General features: G+C 51.3%; 1 protein-coding gene and 1 long non-coding RNA gene across 2 annotated transcripts; one reads left to right on the forward strand and one right to left on the reverse strand.

Moving 5' to 3' along the window:
• The first annotated feature begins 1,116 nt into the window (after nucleotides 1–1,116).
• Nucleotides 1,117–6,898, forward strand: LOC311632941. Its single transcript, XR_014796866.1, has 3 exons — nucleotides 1,117–1,230; nucleotides 2,468–2,570; nucleotides 5,101–6,898. It is a non-coding gene; the product is annotated as an uncharacterized lncRNA (long non-coding RNA).
• A 10,714-nt stretch (nucleotides 6,899–17,612) lies between these two features.
• DDIT4 (DNA damage inducible transcript 4) lies at nucleotides 17,613–20,550 on the reverse strand. The gene is made up of 3 exons (XM_084904989.1): nucleotides 19,592–20,550; nucleotides 19,191–19,459; nucleotides 17,613–18,947 (listed from the first exon to the last, which is right to left on the reverse strand). Exons 2-3 carry the CDS (start codon nucleotides 19,393–19,395, stop codon nucleotides 18,454–18,456), a joined length of 699 nt encoding a protein of 232 aa, XP_084761115.1. The 5' UTR covers nucleotides 19,396–19,459; nucleotides 19,592–20,550; the 3' UTR covers nucleotides 17,613–18,453.
• Between the last annotated feature and the right edge of the window lie 22 nt (nucleotides 20,551–20,572).

Consider the following 20,572-nt stretch of genomic DNA (forward strand, 5'->3'; position numbering starts at 1 on the left):
CGGCGGGGGGCGGCGGGGGGCGGCGGGGTCCTCGCAGGCCGTTTCCTCAGGGAGCTGGGTGGATGGCCGCGGAGGAAGCCGGTTAGGCCGCGAGGCCGGCTCCGTGGGGCCTGGGCCAGGTCCCCAGGGGCCGCCAGGCGGAGGCGGACGCGGAGGCTCTGCGGGGCCGAGGAGGAAAAGTGTAGGAAAGGGCGTGGGAAGGACCCCGCTGGCAAGACCGGAGCTCCTGGAGGGGAAGTAATGCGGTCCTGCAGAAAAATAAGGCCCGGGTTCGAGTCCACACTCTGCCCTCACCGGCGTGCCCTCCTCTCTGTTTGGGGGAGGGCTCAAACCCCCGTCCTCTGTGTCCATCCCTGTGCTGACCCCCGCAGGAGTCATTCTCTCCACAATGCCCTCAGAACGACCTGAAATATGTGGGTGCCACTTTATTACTATTATTTTTTTTTAATTCTCACCAGAGGATATATATATTTTTGTAAACATTGTTTATTGAGTATAATTTTTAATATATTTTTATTGATTTCAGAGATAAAGGGAGGAGAGAGAGAGAAAGAGAAACATCAATGATAAGAATCATTGATTGCCTGCCTCCTGCACAACCCCCACCGGGGATGGAGCCTGAAACCTCCGCATGTGCCCTTGATCGGAATCGAACCCAGGACCCCTCAGTCCGCAGGCCAACGCTCTCTCCGCTGAGTCAAACCAACTAGGGCTAGAGGATATATTTTTAATCGAGAGAGGGAGGGGGGAGGGAGAGGGAGAGAAACATTGGTGTGTGAGAGAAACATCAATCGGTTGCCTCCCCAAACGGGGATCGAACCCGCAGCCTTGTTAGGTGCCCTGGCCGGGAATGGAACCCAGACCCTTCGGTGCAGGGGACACGCTGTGACCCACAGAGACACGTGGGCCGGGGCTATGGGGGCCACTTTACAGATGAGGAGACTGAGGCTCCAGGAGGCCGCAGGAGAAGAACCCAAGGCGAGCTCGGTTCCTGGGCGTGAGAATCCTCGGCCAGTGGGTGGTTAACCGAAGGGAAGTGGGCGGAGCCGCCCCCACCCCCACCCAGGCGCCATGCCCAGCGACTTGCTCCTGCCCCTGCCCCCGCCCCCGCCCCCGCGGAAGGAAGGCCGTGCCACGCGGGGGCCTTGCGTGGCTTCCTAAGCGGAGCTGCGTCAGGCTCGCTCTGGGGGGGAACAGCTGACGTGACTGGTGACGGCGCCGGGACTGCAGGTCAGAGCCGGGAACCCAGACTTCCCCAAAGGTCCCTTTGTAGGATGGGAGAAGATAGAGCCCGCCCTCTCCTCCTATCTTCTTCCATCCTTCCTTCTGTCTTCCATCCCCTTCCATTATTCAGGGAATCTTTTTGCCCTCCCATTATTCAGGAAAGCCCCCGTTTACAGGAACAGGCCAGGCCAGTTAATGCAGCCTGGTTGGGACTGAGCCCTGGCCAGGAGGGGGGCCCTGTGGGCGCTGAGCCAGCAGCGGGGCCGCTGGATTTGGCATTACCCGATCTCCGCTCTGGGTCTCACTTCCCTCGTCAGTGAAACGGGCGTGACTAGACTGTGAGGATGAGGAAACATAGTCATGACACCCCCCTGCAGTATTTCTTGGTGCCAACTGTCATCTGGATGGGTCAGGCAGGCCTCATCCCCACCCCACACGCACACCAGCGTTCCCCGGGACTCCCTCTTTCCCCCCCCCCCCCCCCCCCCCTCCCGCCACGGGGCCCTGGCAGTTCTCCTCCAGGGGGTGGGTCAGAGTCATTAACACACACTATGGAACACCTACAAGTGGATGTGTTTTGAGTGTCTGACATGTGTCAGGCTCTGTGTTCCTGTTGGGCCCTGGTCAACCCTTTTAATCACCAGAACAACCTTCCTTTCTCCTGAGAAATACCCCTTACTTTGCAGATGAGGAAGCTGAGGTTTACAGAGCGGTTAAGAAAGTTCACCATGTGGATTGCAGACTCTTTCTGATACAAATGACAAAAACCTGACTCAAACTGGGTTATGCTAAGCAGGGAGTTTACTGGCTTTGGAAACAGAAATCCAGGCATGACTTGATCGGGAGATTCAAACGGGTCATAAAGAGTGAATCTCTCTCTACTCGGCCTTCACCAACTTGGTGTCCTATTTGAACTCTGTGAGGGGTTCATATCATTCCAAGTTCGAGTTCAGTAGGAGAGAGAGTCTCTTCTTGGTCATTGGGGCACAAGTTCCGGGATTCACTTAATTGTACAGTTTGGTGGGGGGGTGGGGGGGGTGGGGTTGTGGGGAGGTGTCAAATGACTGCTCAGATGACTACCTCGATAAAATCTGCCCAGGAAGATTCAGTGCTGATTGGCAGGTCGGGTCAGCGGCCGCACAGCTGCGGCCTCACCAATGGGTTGATAGGGAAGGAGGGAGAAAGGAGAAGTGGCAGAGATGGGGGATGGGTGCCAGGTGCTAACCCCACCTTGTTACCACAGGGCACACAACGGAGGAGAGATGAGGCCTGGATTGAGCCCTGGCCACCTCACTCCAGAACCTACGTCCTGAAATTCTCTGCACGTTTACTACGGGTGCAGCCTGGTAAACACTTAGGGGAAACCTAGATGTAGAAGGTGAGGCCCTGCTGTGGGAGAGAACCCAGCCCTCCCTCCCTGGCCTCAGGTACGGCCTCATCACATCTGGTGCCCATCCCCCCTCCTGCCGAGGCGGCTGCTCCAGGAGGGTCCCGGAGCCCTGTTGCCTGGCACGCTGCAGAAGGCCCTCCACATTGAGCTGGGTGTGCTACTGTCCCGGGGTCTAGTAGCTTCCGGTTTCTCCAAGCAGAAGAGCGGTTCATTAGATACTAGGTATGTTCTCCCTTTCCCTGTGGGTGGTCCCTCTCTGGCCCAGGCAGGATGTGTGCATTAGGCAACATCTATGGGGGGGTGTGTGCTTTTTTAATATATTTTTATTGACTCAGAGAGGAAGGAAGAGGGAGAGAGAGAGAGAAACATTAATGCTGAGAGAGAATCATTGCCTCCTACAAGCCCCCCACTGGAGATCAAGCCCACAACCTGGGCATGTGTCCTTGACTGGAATCAAACCTGGGACCTGCCAAAACTGGTTTGGCTCAGTGGATAGAGCGTCGGCCTACGGACTGAAGGGTCCCGGGTTCAATTCCAGTCAAGGGCATGTACCTTGGTTGCGGGCACATCACCAGTAGGGGGTGTGCAAGAGGCAGCTGATCGATGATTCTCTCTCATCGATGTTTCTAACTCTATCCCTCTCTTTTCCTCTCTGTAAAAAATTAATTAAATATATATTTTTAAAAAAACAACCTGGGACCTTTCAGTTTGGAGGCCAATGCTCTATCCACTGAGCCAAGCCAGCTAGGGCAATAACTGTGGTTCTGAGGGCCCTAGGGAGCCCTTCTCTACTCCCTTTATGCTTTCTTTTAAGATTCCATCATGAGATAGGATTTCACTCATTAACTTGCATTAATATTTAAATGCCCCTGTGAGAGGGAACATAGTAGGTCTTATCACTCATTCACACTTTAGTGAGAAGTAGTTCACAGAATCCTTTCTGAGGATTATTATGGCCACTGATTTAAAAGCTTTTCAAGCATTATCTCATTTAATCCTCACAACTCTATCAGGTGGGAACTATAATTCCCACTGTTTTACAAATGAGGAAACTGAGGCTCAGGGTCTGCAAGCAGTGGGATTTGATGGCATGAAGGCTGGTTCCAGAGCCTACCCTGCCTATCACTCCACCGAAATAGCCTCTAATACTCTTCGGTTTACAAATGTACTCAATGTATTTATATGCATGTTTTGGACCTCCCTATAATTCAGCAAGGTCGCTGGTATGATCACCCACGTTCTTTAGAGGAGAATGTTGAGGAGACTAAGTTTAGTCAACCGGTTTTTGGCTCCAGGATTCAGACTCATTACTCGCACCTGAGGTCAGTGCTCCTAGACCGCACACCATGCAGGGAGCGGAGTCTGAGTCAGCTCTCGCTGGTGTCCTGGGGACAGAGGGAGAGTGGTGGGCGTGGAAGCTAGGAGCTCCCGGAGCAAATCTCCTTCCTCTCCCTTCTTCCTTCCTTCCTCCTCCTCTTTCTCTCCTCCTCCACGTGTTCATTCGGCCACCTGAGCACCTACTAAGAATGATGGCTGTGGTAAGCAATGGTCAAAACAAGTGTCCCTTGTCCCCTCCCAGGGCTGATAGTATAACAAACCAACTAATAACAAACATTTCCTAAGTGTTTATGGTGAGCTGGGCGCTGTGCTGAGTGCTGAGCATGCGCCATCCTCATAGCCTCTCTTTCAGGCAGGGCCTGGGCCTTAGGAAGGGCTTTGTGCATTAACTCCTTTAATGTGACTCCAGAGCCCAAGCATCTCACCACAAGGCTGGACTGCCTCCTCTTGGGGTGTAGTGGGGAGCCAGTGGATGCTTATGGAGTAAAGACTACCCCCTAGCCAAAGCCGGTTTGGCTCAGTGGTAGAGCGTCGGTCTGCGGACTGAAGGGTCCCGGGTTCGATTCCGGTCAAGGGTATGTACATTGGTTGCAGGCACATCCCCGGTAGGAGGCAGCTGGTCGATGTTTCTCTCTCATCGACATTTCTAGCTCTCTATCTCTCTCCCTTCCTCTCTGTAAAAAATCAATAAAATATATTTTTTTAAAAAAAAGACTACCCCCTACATACACACACACACACACACACACACACACACAGAGTGTTGGCTCACCCAGCACCAGAGGCAGCCATCACAGTGTCCCCAAGACCCTCCCTGCCACCAGGAGCCAGGGCCCACCCCAGAAAGGAAGCTGAGTGGGGAAAGGCTCTCTTCCAAGGCAGGACCAGGCTGGCACACCTGAAGACCTCTGGATGGAAACTCCCAGCGAATTGAATCAGAGTGGCCTGTTCTGTCCTCCCAGGTGGTCTTTCAGCAGGATTTCCTTGTGCCTCAGTTACCTCTCCTCTCAGTTCATCTGCGCATGAGCTGCCTCTGAAACATTACCCATCAGACACTTGGTAGAACCTGCTGGGTGCTTCATCCTCCCTGCTTTCTGGCCTGGTCATTTTCCAGGATCTTCATGGAGATTATGTTTCCCTCTTTGCAGATGTGGAAACAAGGCTCAGAAGGCTGACCCACATAATGATGGTGAGAAATGCAATGAGAGCCCACATAGGTCTTGAGTCTACTGTCTCAACACGTATCTACCAGACATTCAGCAACATGTCAGAGTCTGAGCTGTGCCCAGGAGATGGAAGTGAGCAAGAGGGAACCCTCCTACCAGTAGAGGTGACAGACAAGACAGGAAATGTTGGAAATGTGGGCAGAATGAGGTGACAAGAGCTAATTTGGCAGGGCAGAGGACAAAGGTCTGCTCTGGGCTGTGTCAGCCCTGGCACTTCTGGGGACCCAGCAGAGCAAAGGTTTGGGGACTGGGGAGTTGAAGTTAGGAAGATTGGGGGAAGGCTCATGTGGGGTGCTAACTGGGAGAGGGAGGTGGAGCTGCCTTACCCTAAAAAATACCCGGACCAAGCTAACTTGGCCTCTGCCTGCTGCCTCTCAGTCTGTGCTCTGCCTGCCTGGATTTTCCACGCGACAGTTTCGTTGTCTTGGGTGGTTTCCAGCCCCACCTGCTTTCCTAGAGCCCAGTTCACCCATCATTCCTGCCAGCTAATACCAGTGTCACTCTGAGTAACTCTAGGGACCCAGGGTGACCTCACCTGCTCCTGATTCAGTTTGACTCACTCTCCACATTTCTAGAAGGTGTCTCTTGGCCATTTTAATCCCATGTTCAGGCACCCATTGCACATCCCCCTTCAGACCCCTGGTGGTTAACCAGTTCTGTGTTATGCAGGAGAAGTGGGTCAGGGGGATGGGGGTGTGTGTGATCATGAACATTCTCCAGTCTACGTTTTTTGTTTGTTGGTTTGTTTTTCAGTCTACATTTTTGTTCTTAACAGAAAAGGATATTATCTAGGGAGAATAGCTTGTGTTAATTGATTGTTTACTATGTCCTGGGCACTCTACACACATTATCAGAGTCTCATAACATTTCCTTATTGGTTTTCATTTTCAAGATGAGGAAACCGAAGCTCAAAGGGGGATTTGACTTGTCTAAGGTCTAAAATCACACAGCAAGGAATTGGTGGAGCTGGGATTGGAACCCAGGCCTACTTGACTCCAGAGTTGTTTAACCAGAACCACACACCTGACCCCGCCAGCTGCCCACAGGTAGGGAAGGGAAGAGGGAGATCATTCCACCCACCAAGCCTGAGCCTGCTTAGAGCCAGCCTCATGACCCCAGGATCCCTGGTGGTGGTGTTGGAGGGATTAGCAACTGCGAGAGGAGTAGCCCAGGGATCCTAGGGCCACCACCACTTCCTTGGTGCAAGGAAGCCCCGACCTTCCTTGGTGAAACACCCATAAGAGGCGCTCATTGGTGCATGGGTCCAGCCTAGGCTGGCTGGTGGGAGTCATGGCTGGTCACCCCACCTCATTTTACTAGTATGTGGGTCCAGTCCTACCACCTCAGTTTTCCCTTCTTTTCCCTACCACACCTGGTCCCCACTCTGCTCTGGATCCCCCTGCTGTACCTCTCCCACCCACACATCCTTCTCAGCAGATGAACTGTGCAGCCTAGGGCTGTGCTGTCCAGGACATTGGCCACTGACCACATGTGGCTGTTGAGCACTTGAAATGTAATAAGTGCAGCAGAGGAACTGAATTTTAAATCTTACTTAACTTAATTTTTAAAATTGATAATGCTGTTATTGCAAAACATTTAAATATGTGTGGAACAACTTGGATATGTGAATCATTTTTTCAACTGCAAATTTTATGAAATCAAAATATAGATCATTCTGTAATGAAAACTTAGCAAGTGCTGTAAAGTATAAAAACTAGACACCAGATTTTGAACACTTAGTAAACTAAAATGTAAAGGTGTCTTAATATTTTCTATTATTTCATGTTGAAATGATCATATTTTTAATATATCAGTTTAAACAAAATATATTATTAAAATTAATTTCACCTGCTTTTTAAAAAAGTATTTTTATTGATTTTGAAAAGGAAGGAAAAGGGAGAGAAAGAAGCATCAATGATGAGAGAAAATCATTGATCGGCTGCCTCCTGCTCATTTCACAGTGGGGATCAAGCCTGCAACCCAGGCACTTGCCTTTGATCAGAATCAAACCTGGGACCCTTCAGTCCTCAGGCCAGTGCTCTATCCCCTGAGCTACACTGGCTAGGGCCCATCAGCTTTTTTAAGGGAAAGTTTATTTAACAAGCTACAGAGGTAGCTGAGTCTAGCTGGTGTTCTCAGCGGTTAAAGCAGTTTTTCCCAAACTTCTCTCATGATGAGAATCACCTGGTGGAGTTGTTAAAACACAGATTCCTGAATCCCAACTAAGAAGTGCTAAACTAGAATTTGCATACCTAACTTAGTGCTCTGTATATAACATCTGTCTTAGAGCACTAGTTAAGTATACAATTTTACCTATATGTTCCCAAAAATTCTAGTTTAGCACTTCTTAGTTGGGATTCAGGAATCTGTGTTTTAACAACTCCACCAGGTGATTCTCATCATGAGAGAAGTTTGGGAAACACTGGGTTAAAGCATCAGCCCACGCACTGACAAGTCATGGGTTTGATTCCTCGTCAAGGGCACATACCTGGGTTGCAGGTTCAATTCCCAGCCCCAATCAGGGCTCCTTCGGGAGGCAACCAATCAGTGTATCTCTTTCACCTCTCTTTCTCTCCCCCGCCCTCCCTCCCTTTTTCTCTCAAAAAAAAAAAAAAAAAAAATCAACAGAAAAAAATATCCTCGGGTGAGGATTAACAACAAAAGAAAGAAAATTACAGAGGTGGTAGAAGTGAGCCAGCTGGGCTGCCTAGGCTCAGCAAACAAGTTACAGAAGCAAAAGAAAGGCAGCTGGAGCTTTAGAGGGAAAGACGAAGGTAACACACCTGGGGGAAGGAGAGGGGAGCCGGCCTGCTCCAGAGAGGAGGGGTGCACCTCGCCTGATTTTTTTTAAAGGTAGCTACTAGAAAAATCTTCAGCTACAGATGTGGTTCATATTGCATTTCTGTCAGACAGTGGTAGCCTAGAGGTTAAAAGTGTGAGTTCAAATCCTGGTTCTGTGTGTCCTTGAGCAACTAACCAATCCCTGTGGAATTCCGTCTTCTCACCTTTTAGGGATGATGGTAGCATTCCCTCATAGGGGAATAAATGAGATAATGTGTGTAAAGCACTTACCACAGTGCCTGGCATATAATAGTGCTCAGGGAAAAAACATCATTATGGGCTTCCTTTCATCGGAACACTCCAAGTGCAGTTCAATTAAACTCAGTATTTATTGAGGGCCTGCTGTGTGCTGGGCTCTGGGGATTGGATGGAGACAGGCCATTCTGCTCCATGGAACTCCTATCCCGGGGAGGGAGGCAGCCACCAAAAGAAACAGGGTAAGTGCAGGTGGTGGCAAGTGTGGGGAGAAAATGAACATGGATAATTGTAGAGAGTGGCTCCGGGCTGCCTTAGCAGGAGTGGCCAGGGAAGGCCCCCTGTGGAGCAGGGGGCTTTTGAGCTAAACCTGACCAACAGGTGAGGCTGTGAGGGAGGCGTGTTCCCAGCAGAGGGAACAGCCAGTGCAGAGGCCAGAGCGCAAGCCCCTGCCTTGGCTGGATTGCTTCACCAAATTTTCCACTTCTTGCACCCAGCTCTCTCCTGGCCACTCCACTCCGTGCTCATGGCAGCCTTTGCAAAGCGGGTCCATATTATCTCCCTTCTCATCCGTTCTGCAGGCTCCTGTCTGCCTTCTCCATTGCCCCTCAGCTCAGGTCTCCTGTTGTAGGAAGTTTCCCCTGATGGTTCCTGAACCTGCTGGGCTCTCTCTCCGTGTCCTTAATCTAGGCTGAATACTTTGTTCTATACCATCCTGTTTCTATCTTTCTCCCTCCTCCCCCCATCTTCCTGGGGCAGTGTGCCTTCCCAACACACTTGCCCCCTTTCCTAGGGCAGGAACCAGAACCAAAAGCAGAACCAGGTCTTACACTCACCCCAGCACAGAGCCGAGCTGTTCAATAACTCGTATGGATTGCCAGATCCCTTCTCTGAGAGACATGTCTGCCCAGACAGGATGGAAAATCCCTGGCTGAAGGAAGGGCCGTGGAAATTTCTTCTTAACGTTCCCTTTCCAGACTTGGACTCACCCCAGAAAGCAGTCAAGCATTTGCCCAGTGACCTGCAAGGCAGCTCTGTTCTTCCTCCTCCACCCCCACCCCAGGCTGGAACCCAGGGAGCAGTGATGAGGGGGCGGGGCTGGGGAAAAGCCATAGAGGCAGCAGATGACTGCTCTGCTCTGCTCTCCTGATGTCCTTTAGTCCCACCCCTTCAGTCTAAAGATGAAGAAACACGGGTCAGTGGCAAAATCATTCTAGACTGAAGGTCTTTCCACTCCCACTCCAACCTCCTTACATTGCTCCATGTACCTGATTCCTCATTGTAACATGGGAATAATAATCATAGTAGTACCTACTTTATTGAATTGGTGGTATGTTAAATGAGTTAATGATGTATTTATAGATATGACCTAAGTCTTTATAGATATGAGCTCTATATCCTCTCAGTCTTGAGCTTGCCCTTCCTTGTAGCCCCATGGCAGAGTGTACTGTTGGCATTCTGCTGATCTCTTTGAGGGGGCGGGGAGGGGCTTGAGTCATCATCAGAGGCAGGCAGGTTCCAATGAGGCCTGTCTTGTCTAGTGATTGTACCCACAGCATGTCTGGCCCATATTAGTCCTGCTGCTTTTTTTTAAATGTATGCACATACAATTACAGTGAATAAAATACAAATTCACTTCATGTTGTTACTTAGTCATAGGTTTGTCATATATCGAGTCAATCAATGATTGCTAATGGAGGTTCAGAATGGGTTGGGGGCCCCTGGGACAGGCACCTCAATCCTGAGCCCTTCTGCCCTGGGAGGCCCGGGCTCCTCTCCTGTCCTCCAAGATGTGCTGGCTCAGGTCAGCTCTGCTGCTCTCCCCAGCCCCAGCCTTCCCCCAGAGGGTCCCTGACAGGGAATCGGAATGCCCTGGAGGAGGTCAGGTCCATGTGAGAGAATGAGGAGAGCTGCCCTCACGTCTTTGGGGCTGAAATTTCATCCTTCCTCCTCTTGGAACCTGTCCTCACTCTGTCACCCTCTCTCCTCCAACTTCCTAGACCCAGAGCATGTCGAGTACCGCAGATCCATAGCCCTCATCCAGCCCTTCACCACCCCACCCCGTAGGGATGGGTGCCGTGGGACTTGATTGCTCGGCTAATTTGAACATGGATGGGATGTGGAGTGGCATAAAAGTGCTTGGAATTTGTGCATTGTTGGTGGGAATGTAAAATGGTGCAGCTGCTGTGGAAAACAGTTCGGTAGTTCCCCCAAAAAATTAAAAGTAGGATTATTATATGTTCCAGCAATTTAACTTCTGGGCATATACCCAAAAGAAGTAAAAGCAAGTATCGAAGAGGTATCTGTACACCCATATTTATAACAGAATTGTTCACAATAGCCCAAAGAAGGAAGCAACTCACGTTATCTATTGATGGATGGATGGATAAGCTAAATGTGGTGTATACAGGCAATGGACTATTATTCAGCCTTAAAAAGAAAGGAAATTCTGACAGTTGCTACAACATGGATGAACCTTGAACACACTGTGCTAAGTCAAGTAAGCCAGGCACAGTAAGGCAGGTACTATATGATTCCACTTCCGTCAGGTACCTAAGTGGTGAAATCCATGGAGACACAAAGGAAAATGGCGATTGCCAGGGGCCCAGGGGAGGGGGAATGGGGGATTGTTGTTTAATGAGTACACAGTTTCAGTTTTACACGATGAAAAATTTTAGAGAAAGGTTGTACAACAATGAGAATATATTCAACACTAGTGACTATTCTCTTAAAATGGTTAGTATGGTAGACTTTATGTTGTATACTTTACCATAATTTTTAAAAAAGTGTTTGGAACTGGCTTACTTGACTTAGCACAATGTGTTCTCTCCAGGCAATGGAAGATTTGGGATGTCATAGCCCTTCAATCCCTCCTTTCTTTTACACACATTCATTAGCTTGGTGTTCTGTTGTTGTTGTTTTAGGAAGTAACAGTCCAGAAGACCATTAAGTCTTGAGGACCTCTGTGTATCTGTCAGTTTTCTTCCCCACCTTCTTTTTGGCCTGTTTCTGCATCTTTGCGAGCTGCCTTTCTTTCCATCATGGATCTTGGCCCTCTCCTTCCCCTTCCCCTCCAGAGTACCTCATGAGCCAGGAGGCCCAGGTAGGCCAACCTCCGTGTAAGTGGCCAACCTCAGTGTAGGTTCCAACGCACTGCCTTGGAGGCCGCAGGAACCATTGCTGTTTCATGTCATAGGCCAGCGGGATCCCATCACACACCTTGAGGTGGTCCAAGGGGTCCGGCTGCTTGACCTCACACTGTCTACAGAGATGCATGGGGGGTGGGGTTAGGAAGCGGCAAGAGCCGACGGAGGGGTTGGTGTTCATCCGCTGGCAGAGGAAGGCAGGGACTTTGTTTTGTTTCTGTAGAAATTGCCAGAAATGTTGACACCCTCATAGTGCACGTCCACCACCTTCCGGCCCGGCAGCACCTGTTTGGCCACGATGGCCGCCTGGCGGCCCAGGAGATGCCTTAGCCATTCAGTACCAGGACCTGGCCCTCTGCCGCCTTCAGCAACTGCCTGGGCTCATTAGTATTTTTTCAATAGGCCGGGCTCTGTTCTGGACATAAAAATGTGGGCTGACATGCTGTTGGCAGAAACAGATAATCCATAATTTTGATTCAAAATACTCATGGCTTTTCTTTCGTTTTCCTTTTCTTAGTAAAAAATTTACCATATTTATTTACATGTGGTTTATAAATTGCCATACTTAAATTGTGGAGCTATAATTTATTTTTAAAACTTCTGGAGCTCCCCCAGCCAGCGTGGCTCAGTGATTGAACGTAGACCTATGGACTAGTAGGTCACGGCTGGATCCCCAGTAGGGGGTGTGCAGGAGGCAGCAGACGAATGATTCTCTCCCATTATTAATGTTTCTATCTCTCTTTCCCACCCCCTTCCTCTCTGAAATCAATAAAAAAAAAAAAACTGCTGGAGCTCATTTTATATATTTTGTGTATTAAAACATTTTAAATTATTTACTCTTTATGGAATTTATTCTAATGACACTGGTTAATAAAATTATACAGGTTTCAGGTGCACAGTTTTACAACACATCATCTGTGCGCTATATTGTATGATCACCAGCCAAGTTAAATCTCCATTCATCACCTTTATCCCTCCTATACCCTCACCCACCTCCTTCCAGCCCCCTTTGCCCTACAGTCACCACTCTGGTATTTGTGTCAATAAGTTTTTCTTCTCTCTTTTTTTATTTTGAATAATGCTGCTATGAACATTCATATAAAGGTTTTATGTGGATATATGTTTTCATTTATCTCAGGTATATACCTAGAAGTGAAATTGCTGGGTCATATGATAACTCTATATTTAACATTATGAGGAATTGTAAAATAGCTGCATCATTTTACAGTTCCTCCAACAATGTATGAGGGTTCCAGTTTCTCCATATCCTTGTCAATACTTGACATTATCTGTCTCCTTGATTATAGCCATTCTGGTGGTATGAAATGGTATGTCCTTGAAAGTTGATTTACATTTTCCTAATGACCAATAATGTTAAACATCTTTTCATGAATGGCTTTTAGGTCATTCGTACATCTTCTTTGAAGAAATGCCTATTCAGAGTCTTTGCTCATTTTTTAATTGTTATAAGAGTTCTTTATACATTCTAGATGTAAATCACTTACCAATTTAAGATTTGTAGCATATCTTCTCCCAGTCTGTGGGATTTTTTTTTTTTACTCTCTTGATTGTGTCCTTTGAAATACAAATGTTTTTAAATTTTATAAAGTCCAACATGTTGATCATGTGTTTTATCACTTGTACTTTTGGTGTCATATCTAAGAAATCATTGCCTAATCCAAGATAATGAATATTTATTCCTACATTTTCTTCTAAGAGTTTTACAGTTTAGCTCTTCCATTTAGGTCTGTGATCCACTTTGAGTTAATTTTTTTATACATATACCTTTTTCAACAATTCATTGAAGCCCTGGCCAGTGTGGCTCAGTTGGTTAGGTGTTTTCCCCGTGCACCAAAGGGTTGCTGGTTGGATTCCAGGTCAGGATACAGGTCAGGGCACATGCCCAGTTTTGGGCTCTACCCCAGTAGTGGGTGGGTGGAAAGCAGCCAGTCAATATATTGCTCTCACATCATTGTTTCTCTCACACTCTCTCTCTTCCTCTCGAAAAATAAGTAAAAAAGTCATATATTGAAGTGTAATTTACATTCATTGATCAATTTTAAGTATACAGTTAAATTTGTTTTATCTTACATATTCTTAGTCATTCTAAATTGTCGGATTTTTTTTCCTGGGAAGTTAGTGTGTATGTCACTACCTAGGGAGGGAGAGATAGAAAGAAAAAGAGAGAATCAGTTTCTTAGGGGTTTCCACTTACTTTGGCTTTTTCTTGCTAAAAAAAAAAGTAAGAAAATCCATCCTATCTAATAAAAGAGTAATATGCAAATTGACCATTCCTCCAACACACAAGATGGCTGCCCCATGTGGTCAAAGATGGCCACCCCCATGTGGACACAAGATGGCCACCACAGGATGGCCAGCAGGGGAGGGCAGTTGGGAGGGACCAGGCCTGCAAGAGAGGGCAGTTGGGGGTTATAAAGCCTGCAGGGGAGGGCAGTTAGGAGTGACCAGGCCAGCAGAGGATGGAAGTTGGGGGCGACTGGGCCTGCAGGGAAGGGCAGTTGGGGGGACCCAGGCCTGAAGGGGAGAGCAGTTGGGGGGTACCAGGCCTTCAGGGGAGAGCAGTTAGGGGCAATCAGGCTGGCAGGGGAGCAGTCAGGCATCAATCAGGCTGGCAAGGGAGTGGTTGGGGAGTGATCAGGTTGGCTGGCAGGTAGAAGCAGTTAGGGACAATCAGGAAGGCAGACAGGTGAGCAGTTGAGAGCCAGCAGTCCTGGACTGTGAGAGGGATGTCTCAGATTGGAGAGGGTGCAGGCTGGGCTGAGGGGACCCCCTCCCCCATGCATGAATTTTGTGCACTGGGCCTTTAGTTTAATTATATATGGGTTGAATGATTGAATGCAGTAATCAAGTGACAGTCCATCAGTGTCTACTTTCAGAGCCACTAGTACTACATGACCACAGTTAGTGTCACAGTTGGAATGGGGATGAAGACTCCGCACTGGGCTCCTGCATGGATATGTCTGGGTTTAATGGGATGTATTCTAATTTGTGACTCTTTCATAAAGTGTCCCCTTTCAGGATAATGACAGTCCTGTAATAATCTATTAATTGGGCCTGGTTTCTGTGCCTCATGTTTCCTCAGTCTTATGTTGGGCTGCAGCACTTGGTCACCTCCACCAGCAAAAGTAGGATGTGGTTGACCCAGACACCCTGAGCTGGGGAACCAGGAGGGCCCGGGGAGCTGAATGGAAGGACCAGGAAGTAGGAAGCCACACCTCCAATCTTAGGTCTGCAGCCCTGCTCACTGAGCCATTTTGGCCTCTGCATTTTCTTCTGAACCATGAGGTAAAATTAAAGGAAACCTCTCTCTCTCTCTCTCTCCCACACACACACACACACACACACCCTTCGTGCCCTGACCAGGGAGCAAGCAGCCTAGGAGCATTGGGACAACACTCCAACCAACTGAGCTACCTGGCCAGGGTTTACGAAAGGAATCTTTTACAGGGTGCTTAATATATGCCAGGCTTAGATGAAGACAGCTGAGAAGAACAGCTTTCTGAGCACTTCACTCCCAAATGATGTTTTTCACAAGAATGTATTAGGGTCATATGTTGACATGACTGTTGTTAAAATGGTGGCTTTTGAAAAGATGCTAGAGAAAGAGCAGGACCAGAGGTGAAGGAAGTCAAAGGTGGTTCCTATGCAGAGTGCTTGCTCTACAGCCAGCTCAGGCCTCTCTTTTCTTGCCCAGCCACTAGCTTCCTCACTGTTACCCCCATTTTACAGAGGAAACAGAAAGTGACTTGCTCAAGGTCATCAGCTTAGAAATATCTGAGCCATTATTCAAACCCACGCTTCACTGTCTTTACTGCGTGGCGGGCTTAGCCACAGGACACTACCTCTCTTCCAGGATCTCCGCCTTTACTATTCCTCTACACCCAGAAACAGGCGTAATAGAACCACAAAGCATTCTACCCTGCCCTCCTTGTTCCTTACCTGAGGGGCTGAGGCTGGAATCTTGCGTTGTCTAAGCCAAGGGAGAGGGGGGTAACTCAGGGAGAGGGTGTCCTACAGAACTGGGCAGATACTAAATAAGTCCCTACAATGAAACCAGAAAACTGCTAAACCGGAATCACGAAGGGCAAGGCAAGGGGAGTCATAAAAGGACCAGACTTGCTCTGGGCCTTAAAGGAAGGGCAGGCTTTGCAGGCAAGACAGGGCTCACCTCCCTGGTGGAGGGCACTGGAATGAGCAGAGCCTGGGGCCAGAAAAGAGGGCAGACCACACTGACCTGTCCCAGAGGAAGCAGAGTGCTAAGGAGTACCCTGCATAGACTGAAAAGGGCCCAGTACCAAAGGTCTTGAGAGGCAGACAGTAGAACCTGATAATAGGGAGCGATTACAGAGTCTAGAGTAGTATTCCAGTGAGGTGGGAAATAGAAATAAGGGAGGGAATTAGAAACAAAGGGATTCAGTACAAAATTTGTAGGCCTAATAGAACGATTTCTGAAAGCATTTTCCAAAGTTGGACTTAGCCACAAGGACACTACCTCTCTTCCAGGATCTCAGCCTGTAATACCCCTCTACACTAGGCAACAGGCGTCATCTCAGCCCCATCTTCCCTCCAAAAGCCCAGTGTCTGGGGCAGAGCTTCCTGTTGCATCTTAGGAGGCCCCAGAGCTCCCACCTAGGAGCCCTCCTGTCCTGCTTTGGAGATTTGCAAGCCTGTTCCAATGAAAAAAGCTCAGGAGAGGGTGTCTCGGCTGAGCTTTCTTGGGAACCCAAGCTTTCCTCTGGCCTCAGTCGAACCATTTTAGAAAAGCTGAGTGTTCTTGCTGCCTCCTAGCCCTGGAAAGGGGTTAATGGCTCCTTGCACCCAGCCTCCATGTACCAACAAGACTCTGCTCGGAGCTATCCACAGTTGTTTTCCTTGCTCCTCTTTTGGGGCCAGGGAAGCACAGCCGTGAGCATTGGCACGGATCTGAATTTGTGGGAAAGGGACACCACACAGATGTTGAGCCTGCTTCACTCCCAGTTCCTACCCTGAGGGGCTCAGTGGACAGGCCAGCCAAGGTCAGAAGATGGCCTTTCTGATTACTAATCTGTAAAACATTACAACCCCCACCAGACCCACACCTCACAGGGTGGCTGCTAGGAGGATGTGCTCGGAAAATGAGTGTGAGGGCTCTCCTAAAACTGCTCTGGGTACCGGCCCTCTCATTTGCTAACACCATTTTCAAATCTAGTTTGAACACACATTCATCCATTTTGGGGAATAAGTCACTCAGTTCTGCCACAGAGATGCGCGTTTTCAAAACCATCCCAAAGCGCAGGAGCCTGCGTCAGTCCCTGGTGGAAATTCTGGCGCTCTCCTCCAGCCGCTCCCCCGGGCCCAGGGAGCTGTGTGTTCACTGGGGACCCCAGGATCTGACCGCACACTCGAGTGCAAGAACTGCCGTTTTACAGTTGGGCAAACAAGGCATATCTGGGACCAGGAAGAGAAACAAGGGAGATAACAAGTCTGCAAAGGCCGGTGTGGGAGGACTGCCTGCCAGTCCCAGGGAGTGAGAAGTGGAGGCCTTGGCCTTCATCTGGCCCAACCTCACTCCCACTGATAAGGAAACTGGGGCCCAGAGAGGACAAGGAGTCCAGGTCACCCATGAAAACAGCCCTCCCTTGCCCTTCCTTCCTTCACCTTCATGGGCACGGGCATCTGTGTGTTTGTGTTCTGCACCTGCCTGGGCCACACCTCCATGAGGTCATGTCCCTTTCAGAGCCCTACTTTCCTTATCTAGGAAGAGCCTTGAAGGAAATAGTCTTTTTCAAAATCCATGGATTGATATCCCCACCCTATATATAGCCTTTTTCTATCCAAAGATAAAATTTGTAATTTTCATGATTGCAGCACCAATAGAGCTTTTTAAACAGTTTCTTGCCGTCCTTTTATTGCCTGTGAGGAAGTTGGGCTTAGGGAGCCTTGTGCCTGGGCCTCATAACCCAGGGGGCAGCCAGGTGAGCTCAGCCTGCTGCCTGTGGCTCTGTGGGAGGTCTGACTCACCCCTACCTTCCAGTGATTTCCCTGGTAGCCTCAGTCAGCAGAGCCAGGGATCCAGGGTTCTTGGCACAGATGGCGCACAACCCACATGCCTCCATTACCAGGCTGGCAAGCAGCCCCGGAGAGGGACAGAGAAACACGCACAGGTGGGCCTGACTTTGACTGAACCCACCTTTTACCACTACCCACCCCACTCCCTTTCCTTTCTCAGCACTAATAAGAGGCTCAACCAACTTTTAACAAACACTTTTTTTATTAGAAAAGTACAAAATATTGCATAGGTCTTAATACTTGAACATCAAGTGTATTCATGAACAGGGAGTATCTTCATGTAAACAGTTCTAGATGGAAGACCCAGATGGCACTCCTCTGGGGCAGGGGGCCAGCCCCCACCCCAGTCAGCCCCACCGCTCACAGATAAACTCTTCAGTACACTTCGGGGGCGGGACACGCGCAGCTCCTGGGTGCAATTTTTTCTCAAGTGTCGGAGATCCCCCGAGTGACCCCAACACCCACCCTTTTCTACTCTTACATTCATGCGTCTGTAAGATAGCTGCCTCCGACAGGTCAGTAGTGAAGCTCCGGTCAAAAAAAAAAAACAAAAGATGCAAAAACAACACACACATTTGGCCCCTTCAGACCATGAGATACACAAAACACCTCCACGACCTCCCCCGCCCCCCAGGGCCAGCTACCTGGAGCACACACGGATTGCAATTGCAGAGGCCAGTGCAGCCCAGCTGCTCTCCTGGCCGTCACACCACTGTTGTCTTAACTGTCAGTAACAAGAAAAAGAAGGTACATGCTACATACACATCCAGTCTGAAGCCCGGTTGGCCCCTAAACCTTTGTTTCATGCTACAGTACTGAGGGCAGCCTGTGCCCGCAAAAGGAAGCCACCTCCACCCCTCAGTGGGCTTGCAGGGAAACACACCCCCACCTCCCGTCTCCCTTCAAGGGGCTGTTGTCAGTTCTCTAACTAACGGGCAGCAGCTCCTCGGCGCCTGCCTGCCAGAGTCCACCCCAAAAGTTCAGTTGTCCGCTGTGGGATCGGCGTCCGCCCCCAGACCCAAGTTCAACACTCCTCGATGAGCAGCTGCTCGGAGCTGTACAGCTTCTTCTTGATGACTCGGAAGCCGGTGCTCAGCGTCAGGGACTGGCTGAAGCCCGGGACGAGGGAGGAGTTGGCGGAGCTAAAGAGCCCCTGGATCTTGGGCCAGAGGCGTGAGTCCAGGCGCAGCACGAGGGTCAGCTGAAAGGTGGGCACCAGGCTGGGGTCGAGGGCCAGCTGGCCCACGCTGTGGCAGCTCTTGCCCTGCTCCACGCAGACGTCCAGCAGCGCCCCCCGCAGGCCGCACGGCTCGCTGTAGGCCAGACGCAGCAGTTCTTTGCCCACCTGGCTCACCAGCTGGCCGGGCATCAGCAGGCGCGCGGGGCGCCGCGAGCCCAGTCGTGTCTGGGCCAGGCTCTCCTGCAACAGCTGCATCAGGTTGGCACACAGGTGCTCGTCCTCGGGGTCGCTGAGCAGCTCAAAGTCGGGTAGGGACACCCCGTCCAGGTATGCGGAGTCTGCAAGGGAGAGCACACGGGGGAGGGTGTCAGAGCCACTCGCAGCGGCGATGATGTCTCCCTAAGCAACCAGCACTCCGTGCCTCAGTTTCCACCCCACACTCCAACCCCCCTCCTCCGCTCCGCCATCCCTCCGCCATCTGGGTTCTGCTGGGATGGGAGGGTCTGACTCCTTCCAGCGCGGCGCGGCGCTCCCCTCGCCTCCCCGGCCCCGGAGTCGCGGCCGCCCCCGCCCGGACTCACCGTCCTCCGGCCCGAAGCCGCTGTTGCTGCTGTCCAGAGATTCGCAGTCCGAGCTCTCCAGGCTCGCGCAGCGGCCCAGCCCCTCTTCGCGGGCCGCCGACCCCCAGGCCGAGCGCGGCGGCTGATCGGGGGTGGGCGTTCGGGACAAGGACGAAGACGAAGAGGAGGAGGACGACGAGGAGAAGCGATCCCAAAGGCTCGGCATGGTGACGACCGGCTACCAGCACGTCTGCAGAGGAGCTCAGGGGACACGGCAGCGGCCGAAGACGCTGTAAGACAAGAGGGGCACGGGCCCGGCGTCAGTCGGGGGGCTGCACCCGCCGGAGAACGGGGAACGCTAGGACCCGCACCACCGAGGCCTCCCGGCGCAGGGGATCGGCACCCCGGGGAGGGACACTCACCAGCTAGCGCGGTCAGCGAGAGCCGGCGGGACGAGTGCCGCTTGAATGAGTGCGCGAACCGGTGCCAACCCCCGAGCGCTGCCCGGACTTGTCCCCTCTGACCACTCTGGCTCCCTCTCGGCCTGCCGCGGTCCCTAGCACCAGCGCCGGGAGCCTATAAGCACTGGCCCGGAGAGGCCACGCCCCGCTGGGGCAGCGGCCCAATCGCGGCCCGGGAGTGTGGCCGGCCTCCGCCAATGGGCGCCGGGCGCACGTTCGCAACGTTCTCTCCTGCCCGGTGACAGCGGCCCGGCCCCGCCCCTGCTGCGCCCCGGCGCTCCGGCGGCCGAACCCCTGGCGCTGGCCACGCCCCCTTTCCAGAAAGGCTCCTCCGCGCGGCTGCAGCTGCCAAGGTCCCCGAGGGCGCTCGCGGCAGGGGCGGATCAAGGAAAGACTTGTTTATTATAGGGTCGTGTTGCTGGGGGATGGGGGAGCCGTCGCTGCGCGGGGTAGGGGGGTGGGGGAGGGAGAGGCAGGGGGACTTGAAGGGGCGGTGGGCAGGGAGAACGGTTGTCCGAGTCCGGGAACTTGGAGCTGAGCGTACCACTGGGCGCACGGATGGATGCCTGTGGCCGGCCCTTCTCACGTACCCCACGCTACCCCTGCCCGGCCAATGATCCGGATGTGGGGATGGGGTCCCCAAACTGGGCCGTTCCGGGCTCTGAGCTCCCCCTTCCCCGCAGCCCACTGCCCACCTGTTATCCCACAGTCCCAGGGGATGGGTGAATGAGGGGACCCGTCTCCCCCCTCCCCTATGCGCCTAGACCCCATTCCGGGTCCGCAGCCATCTCCCAACTGCTCCCAGGGAAAGGGGTGGGGGAGGGTGGTTAAAGGAGTGCTGATGGGCTGGGGTTCCTCGCGCCTGGTCCTGGGGCTGAGAACCGGGACCCAAATCAGAAGGATGCCTTGAGCCACCCTCGTCCCCACTGCTGTCCGCGGTGC

Source organism: Pipistrellus hanaki, assembly GCF_964339955.1.
Source record: "Pipistrellus hanaki genome assembly, chromosome: 14".
NCBI classification, from domain to species: domain Eukaryota; kingdom Metazoa; phylum Chordata; class Mammalia; order Chiroptera; family Vespertilionidae; genus Pipistrellus; species Pipistrellus hanaki.